At 45.3% G+C, this 7,940-nt stretch overlaps 1 protein-coding gene across 1 annotated transcript; it reads right to left on the reverse strand.

Moving 5' to 3' along the window:
* Positions 1–4,999: 4,999 nt before the first annotated feature.
* On the reverse strand, positions 5,000–6,689 carry LOC311203416 (tubulin polymerization-promoting protein family member 2-like; the record flags this gene model as incomplete). Its single annotated transcript, XM_084278100.1, is given in 6 exon segments — positions 5,000–5,254; positions 5,388–5,541; positions 5,696–5,872; positions 6,569–6,616; positions 6,618–6,647; positions 6,649–6,689. Coding segments are annotated over 6 exon segments (639 nt in total). The 3' UTR covers positions 5,000–5,065.
* Between the last annotated feature and the right edge of the window lie 1,251 nt (positions 6,690–7,940).

A 7,940-nucleotide genomic window follows, 5' to 3' on the forward strand; every position in this document is an offset into this window, starting at 1 on the left:
AAAATGAAACCTGCAACAGCAATGACAAAAAAAACCTCAAACAAAACAACCCACGTTGCAGAAGGTTCAATACCACAGAGAATAGTGTGTGAGGCATGAGCCCAGGCTGCAGCATAAGCATTACTTTGTATGGATCCTCACTGGTGTGTCCTGCCATGTTGCCAACAGCCAGTGGCTGCAACTTCAACATCCTTCTTCTGGCTTTGCTGAAGTGAGATTGTGCTGCCCTCAGCAAGAGTGCCAAGGCTGTAACTGTACGTCTGAGCAGGGGCCTTTTGTAGCTCTCTCTTGCATAGTTTGAAGACTTTGCTTTAAAAACATTACACACATGCACACACGTGTGTGTAGTTTTTTGTCACTCGTTCGTACCTGTGTTTAATAATGCCCTGTACAACACAGCCACTGTAGCTGTGTCTTCAGATCTTGTTCTAATTTGTGTGCAGATTTCATCAATGTTATCAAATTGTTTCTTTTCTGGCTGGTGTATCTGGTTCCACACCTCCAGTAACCTGAAGTAATGACCAGGTGGAGAGGAATTGTTATGTTGATCTGGGGTTGTATTTCTCAAAGATGGCAAGGAAACTGCACGGAAGGCAATGGCTGGGCTTTTGAGGGGCAGGGATGCATCAAGAGGTGTACCAGAGAAGCAAGCTCACTGACCTTACCAAAGAGCAGGACACAGTGGTATTTTTTCGACTCTATTTTGGAGCAGTTGTAAATTGACTATTTGGCTTGGTTTAATGTTTCTTTTCCAACAGATGTTTAATTTGGCACCAATGCTTCCCTATTTTTCCACAGTAATGACATGTTAGACATAGCTGGGTACAAACACCTGGATTGCCAATGTAATTTTGTTTCAGCAATAGTTCTACTGCTGAAAATCTCCTAAACTGGGCAGTTTATATGTGTGCAGCTATGTTTATCTCCTAGCAGCTTCCATAGTCCCTGTTCTTCTGACTACTTTGCATAAGTTACAATAGGGGCACAAGTAGCCAGCCCTCTCCCAAAGCCCTCACACTCCTTCTAGTGCAGAGAAGTGACACACTTCAAGTCACCACCAAGAGGAATGCACCTAACCTCTTTTCTTCCCACATGGCTGATTTTCTAGATAATACATCCTCTTTAAGAAAGACCAAACGCAAAATGGTACAGATACGTGTGCAGGTGGCAGTGGTGTAACAGGACCCTACCTGCGTCTTGAACTGAGGAGCCACCTCAATTTTTGCAGGCTCCCAGTGCACTGGAGCATAAACTTTTTTTTTTTTTCTTTCACAAGTGTATCGTTGACTCTGTAGAGAGATGCATGTCTTTGGCTGGTTTAAAATCTTATGTCCACTGGTATTGCAGCTTCCCCAGGGACATAAAGTAATCAGGTACTATTTTTAAATTCTTCAGTCAACCACAATTTCCTTTTTATCTGTCCACAATGTAGCTGCCTTAGGAGCATGGCATTCCTCATCTTTTTGTGGTTTCTACTTATAAGGAATAAGCAGCACAAGTAGCGATGCTTGTGGGTGCTGGAGTACTACACAAGTCAGATTACAGGATGAAATAACAGACTGAATCATGTCTCAGAAATTCAACCTCCAGTGTCCCATTGTACCCATGTTAATGCAAACCAGATCTAACAGTGCACAAGTACAAAGTTCCTGGTTTGGTCCCACAGCTTTTCCCATGCCAGCTACACACACACACAGGCACACAGATGTATATGTATGTATATATACATAAATAATAATTCAACACATTTCTGTGTTTGTTTGCAGAGCTGTACATGAGCAATTTCATGAGTCATTTAATTACAAGGTAGATGAAACCTGCACAAATACTCAAGGTTTGCTTCATCGAGGGCAGTCTTTGTCTTCTTTTCCCTCAAAATGAAAAGGTCCCAAGGTGTTTGAAGTGCAGGTAGTAAGAATGGAGGTATCGGGGCCACACCAAACCTGGATGCTGATACAGCTGTGGCACTGCTAGTACCTGCATCTTTTTCTTGAAAATGGCGTTATTTCATGGTAGTTTGCTGCTGGGTAGTACTCAGTACTCGGAGGTGTTTTTGCAGGAGCATCTCAAGTGCAACAGGATGAGTAGAGCCACTTCAGAAACTAGTAGAACATGCCAGGAACATGCCAGGAGCAGCAATCATAGCTCTGACATTTTAACATTTGTTGCAATTACCCACTAATAGTATTTAAATAAGGAAACCTATGCCACCAAAAGCAGAGCCTATGAGAATGTTCTACCATTGTTTTATTGAGCACACTAGCTTCTCTTTGTTTTGTACAACATCCTGTTATCTCTTAATTTACAGTTATTTTGCTTACATTGCTGTACAGGACATGATGTACTAAGACAGCACTGCTGAGGGCAACTACCTTCAGTATGTGTTTCAAAGATCTGAATTAGAAAAAAAAATTAAAAGTATGCCTAAGGCCCCTTGATTTTTACATACTTTCCAGTGCTATTCTTTCCATTTCCTGTTCCTACTGTATTGGCCAAAGAAGCAGTCTTTAGTCTGAATTTCAGACTTTATTGTTGACTAAAATAAACTTTCAATTATCAATTCCAGTATTAAGAAATAAAGACAAGCAATTAAACAACATACATCAGCTACCCCCAGACACCTCTCCTGCCCCCTTCCTGGTCTCCCATTCCCGCAATGCCTTCAAGGAGGTCATGGACAGCACAGGAGATGTGGGTCAGACACTGTTGTTCCTTTCTTTCACTGGTCTTTGTTTCTCACTGCACTGCTCTGATGTGGTCTTCTCCACCGACCACAATCCTTCTAAAGTCATACCTCCTCCATTGTCTTCTGTGAGGGGTCTTCTTTGCTCCAGCACTTGCTAGTGATAATTCTTTGCTCCAGTCCTGCTTAGACATGGGCCAGTACACAGTGGTCTATGACCTCTTCCTCCCTAATCACCCCTGCAGTCCCCAGCTATCAAGAACCTGCCAGTTATGCCTGATGTACCTGCTTAATTTTCCGTAGGAATTTCTGCTTGTCATGGTTTAACCCAGCGAGCAACTAACCCAACCACACAGCTATTTGCTCACTTTGACCTCTGCAGTGGGATGGTGGAGAGAACTGAAAAAAACCCTCATGGGTTGAAATAAAAAGCTGTTTAACTGGGCAGAAAAGGAAGATTATACTAATATTCTTATTACTATATTATTAATGTATAGCATGGTGTACTATAATATATTATATTGTTTATTATATAATGTATATAGTATATTATATATGATATGTTTAATTGCACAAGCAATTTCTCACCAACCACTGGCTAAAGCCCAGCTAGTTCCTAAGTTGTGCCCCTCCCCTGCCAACTCTCCCCCCCAGCTTATATACTGAGTGTGATGTCATGTGGTATGGAATATCCCTTTGGCCAGTTTGGGTCAGCTGTCCTGCCTGTGTTCCCTCCCAGCTTCTCATGTATCTCCTGCAGAAGGTTCATGCCTCCTTGCTGTCATGGCCTCAGAAGCTGAAAACTCGTTAATTGTAAACACTGCCCAGCAACAACTAAAATATCAGTGTGTTATCAACATTATTTTCATACCAAATCCAAACCACATCAGTATACCAGCTACTAGGAAGAGTATCCCAGCTGAAAACAGGATACTGCCACACATCCCAGAGTCATGAACCACACATGAGATACCTACAGGCACAATGGGTCATTTTTTAAAGGAGCTTAAAAGGTCATCAAAATGTAAGGACAGCATAAGGAGGGAGGGAGGCTTGTCCGTTCCTAGACCCACCCAACTGCTAAGTTATCTGGCATTAAGGTAGCACGTGAGTTCATGAGTGCTATCGGGTAAACAGCAATGTGCTCTGAGCAAGTGTTATGCCTTGAACACCCATGTCTTGGCCCAGGATGCAGGCTTGTAGTGCTGTAGTAGCACAGCTAAGTAATTCTCCGTAATGTCAGGGGAAACTGTTCCAAAGGTGCAGTTTCAGTTATTCCTAAAATCTCAGTTAGATCTAGGAGACTGACAGCACTCTTCAGGGAAGACAGCCCTGGTGGTCTGTGAGCCAGCCACACACCCAGGAAGCTCCCCATGGCCCTCTCCTGCCAAGCAGTGTGTCCTGGGTGGGTGCACACACTGGACATCCCAAAACTGGCCACATAGCCACAGACCCAGAAGCATGGACATGCTCATCCTACCAACCTACTGAAATTCTGGGGGAGAAAGAACAAGTACCCATATGATTTTAGGTCCTCTCAGCACAAGCAATCTTGTAAGTAAAAACAGCAGTAGGGCTGGGAGGCACAGGGAGAAAGAGTTGAGGAAAGGATTTGGGTGCAGGCAGAGATAGCAAACCATCCTCCCCAGCACACAGGATCTCCCATGCTTCACACAGGCCTTCCCTCCTTCCTGACCCCCCTTCACCACAGGTCTTTATTTGCTTTTCTTAGGCTCGCAAACGTTTTGCAGCTGCCAGCATTCTGAAGCCTGGGGAAATAGTACTGAGTGACAATGCCAAGTGCTAGTAACAGGTGAGTGGCTTTAACCTGGGGAAGAAAAAAGTAAAAACCAGGATATTGGTTATTGGTACCCCTTCCCTTTCCACAGTGTGGTACATATTGCAGCCTATGCTCTGTAAGAGTGCTCTTCAAGGTGTGGTCAGACACCACAGATGGGCTGTCTGCCACCAGAAACCATCAACTCAAAAGTTACCCTGTGTGGCTATACAAAACCTTGCACACGTGCTGCTCCCAATCCAGTCATCACAGCAGAAAGTGTAGCATGTTGGTAAGGCAGAATAAAAATGAGGGACTATTCAGAGACTAACCTACTCTTCACTTGATTGGAAATGAAAAACAGTGTGTTGGCAGTGGACTAGCTGGCCTATGGACTTTGCTTGGATTTAATCCTACCACATAGCAGTCAAAGTGTGGTTGGATGAGGAATTTGCATCACTCTTTGGAGTTATCCAGGGCCCACACCATCAATTCCCACCCTGGCAGACTTGAGGTGCACAGACACAGAAGGCTGGTTGCATGAGGTGTTTATTTGCCTCTACTTGCATGACACAGGGGAAGAGTCCTTGTTTCGTTAAGAAGTTTCAGTCCTTGTGTGTCTGGTCATAGGTGCCAGCTCCCTTGTAGGCTCCAACATAGCCACTGTTGTCTGTCAGGTCCTGGCGGCCAGCAAGACCCTTCCCTTTGCCACTCTCATCAAAACGCTCTTTGTGGCTGCCAGTGTATTTGCTGGTGTCCGTGAGCCTCTCGACTCCACCAACCTTGGTGGCTTTCTGCAAGAAAGGAGGCAAGCAAGAGGCAGCCAAAATTAGGAAACAGCTCACAAACAAGCTCTTCCCTAGGGACAACATATGTCCCTACAGCAGGGATGAATGATCCCATGGCAGCTCAAGGTGGCATACTCACTGTGGCACCCACGCTGCCAGGCTCCTTCCCCTTGATGAGGTCATACACAGCTTGCAGTGCTTCCTCTGGTGATTTGCCCTTGAAGCGCTTGCGGCAGAGCTCCGTCATGGCCTGCTGGAACTCATCAAAGGTGATGGTGCGAGCACCCTTGGTCCTGTGGTGAGGGGAGACCAAGAGGAAAGTTACCTCTCCACTGGGTGGTGATGCGGTGAGACACCCCCAGGGCTGCTTGTAGCAAGACAGCCTGCCTACCTCCTGCCATCCTGCCTCCCACCCTGCTGTGCTGCCCCAACACCTGCAACACTCACTTGACTTTGTTGAATATGATGTCAATGTCAGTGCTGGTCACAGCTTTCCCATCCATCACCCCACACTCTTTGCACATCTTGGAGAAGTTTTTCCCCGTCATGTCATTGCCACTGGCAGATGTGTCACCGTATACTGCAAATTTACGGAAAGCAGTTTCTACTTCTGACATGTTGCTGCTGTGGAGACAAAACGTTGGAAGGGAAGGAGCTGAGTAACCATCTGCAGCTGCTGGATACACACTCATGTCCCACACACCTCATGTCCAGCATGGGTGTCCCAACCCACCATCATGGTACAGCCATGATGACCACACAGGTCTTAACACAGAATCCTTGGGATCGGGGCAAAGATGGGTTGGGACCCAAATCAGGACAAAGAATGGAAGGAGGTGGGGCTCAGGAGTGAATTGATGACAGCTGCATGTGAAGGAACAAGGCATTCAAAGCTTCTGAACCTTTTTGAAATACAAGTTTCATTTAGCCTGTCCTAATAGCAAATGCTTGAATTTGTAAACTGATTTATGCTTTGCCTGTTATTTGATGACAGAGTCCAAATTTGTCTTCCAGACCCCAGATAAGTGCCTAAAACTCCTAGAACATGAGACATCCTCAAACCCTTTTGAAATACTTAGCCCCTCCTACAGCCTTGTGCTTCACCCAGGGGCTCTGGGTCTCAAGGGTGTCTGCAGGCTGCCATTTAACATAAGTCATGTGTGGGTCTGCACCCCTCTAGATCAAAAATCACTCAGGCTTGTATGAGGGAGACTGTGTGCTGCAAGGATAAAGGGGCAGTGAGGGGGCTCTGGGTGTCCTTGGTAGGGGCCCTCCCAGGATCTTTGGCCTCCTTTCCTGGGACGTGTGGACCCAACTCACCTGCATGAGCTGGCCATGATTTTGATGTCAGTGCTACCGGCACTTTCTGCTGTTCTGGAGGCAGTGGGCACCCAGAGTCACCCCTCATGCCAGTTGTGACCTCAGCACCCATGTATGTCATAGTCTGTGGAAGGCTCACCACAGGGTCGGGGGAGGGGAGGGGTGTGTGGAAGGAGGAGAGGAGAGGGAACAACCCTGTGCTGCTAGAAATGTGGTGGTCCAAACCCCTTGGTGGGGTTATTGGACTTTAAGAGCACTCTGGGACACAAAAGACCCAAATACTGCATATCACCTGCAGAAAAAAAATTTGCAGAAAACTGCAGAAATAGTTTTCCCCTCATAATGTAACTTAACATAGATGGAAACTGGATCTGGGAAGTTCAAGCCAGAAGTAAGGCTCAGCTTGCACCTTGACAGTCAAACTACATTTGTAGGGGTACTGTGATTGTGTACTGTTAAAAAAACCCAGTCTTTGTGGCCCATGTAAGATTAAATTAATGTGCCTTCATTGGATGATTTATTTATTTTCCTTAAGCTCTGCCTAGCAAGGTGGAACCATGTATAAAACACCTTATTTCAGAAAAAAATTACTCTCACCAGTAAGTAACAGGCCTGTACTTTCCAGTCTTGCTGTTGATCACAGCAAACCCACAGAGGTAGGGTGAGCTTGGCCAAGATCTACCCATTCCAGGAGGAAAACCTTGCAGATATTCCTGCATGCTTACCACCCATCCACTTCTATGTGGCCTTTGGTCTTCCTCTTGCACTGGCCATAATTCTTCAGTGATTACACTGTCACCCAGAGAAACTTGTTTGCCCCTTGGCATGTCTTGTGCAAAGGACACTGAACAGATGTCAGCCTTGAGAGGCTTTGGAGAGCAGGGATGGGGGAACTGGGGTCCATGCAAGAGAGAAATCACAGGAATGATAATGTGCAGGGCAGATGTGCACATTTTTGTTGCTGGGGATTTTTCTTATGTTCTGGAAGGGTGACTTTTTCTGTGGCAGAGTGTATGTTTGGATCTGAGCTTTTTTCCCCCTTTTAGTTACAGCATATTACTGTTGTTTTGGGTGTTTTTAATTAAAAAATGTATACCTAACTTTAGGTGATTAGGTGACGTTGAAGGACCCAGAAAGAAGTGAATACTCTCCAAGTAAGTAGCCAAGTGTCCATCAATTACAGTCAGGAGTTCACTTTTTATTTTTCTTTTGACCTATAACACAAAAAGCACTTCAGATCAGTTCTTTGAAGCCAACAGCTTATCTGTTTCTGCTCTTCAGAGTCTGCACGTGATGATGAAGGCAATGAATAAACCAAAAGGTTACTTTCCTTAAAGCTCTCAGGGCAATGCTTCCCAGCTATAAACTCATA

Source organism: Gallinula chloropus (assembly GCF_964237585.1).
Source record: "Gallinula chloropus genome assembly, chromosome: Z".
Classification (NCBI taxonomy): Eukaryota; Metazoa; Chordata; class Aves; order Gruiformes; family Rallidae; genus Gallinula; species Gallinula chloropus.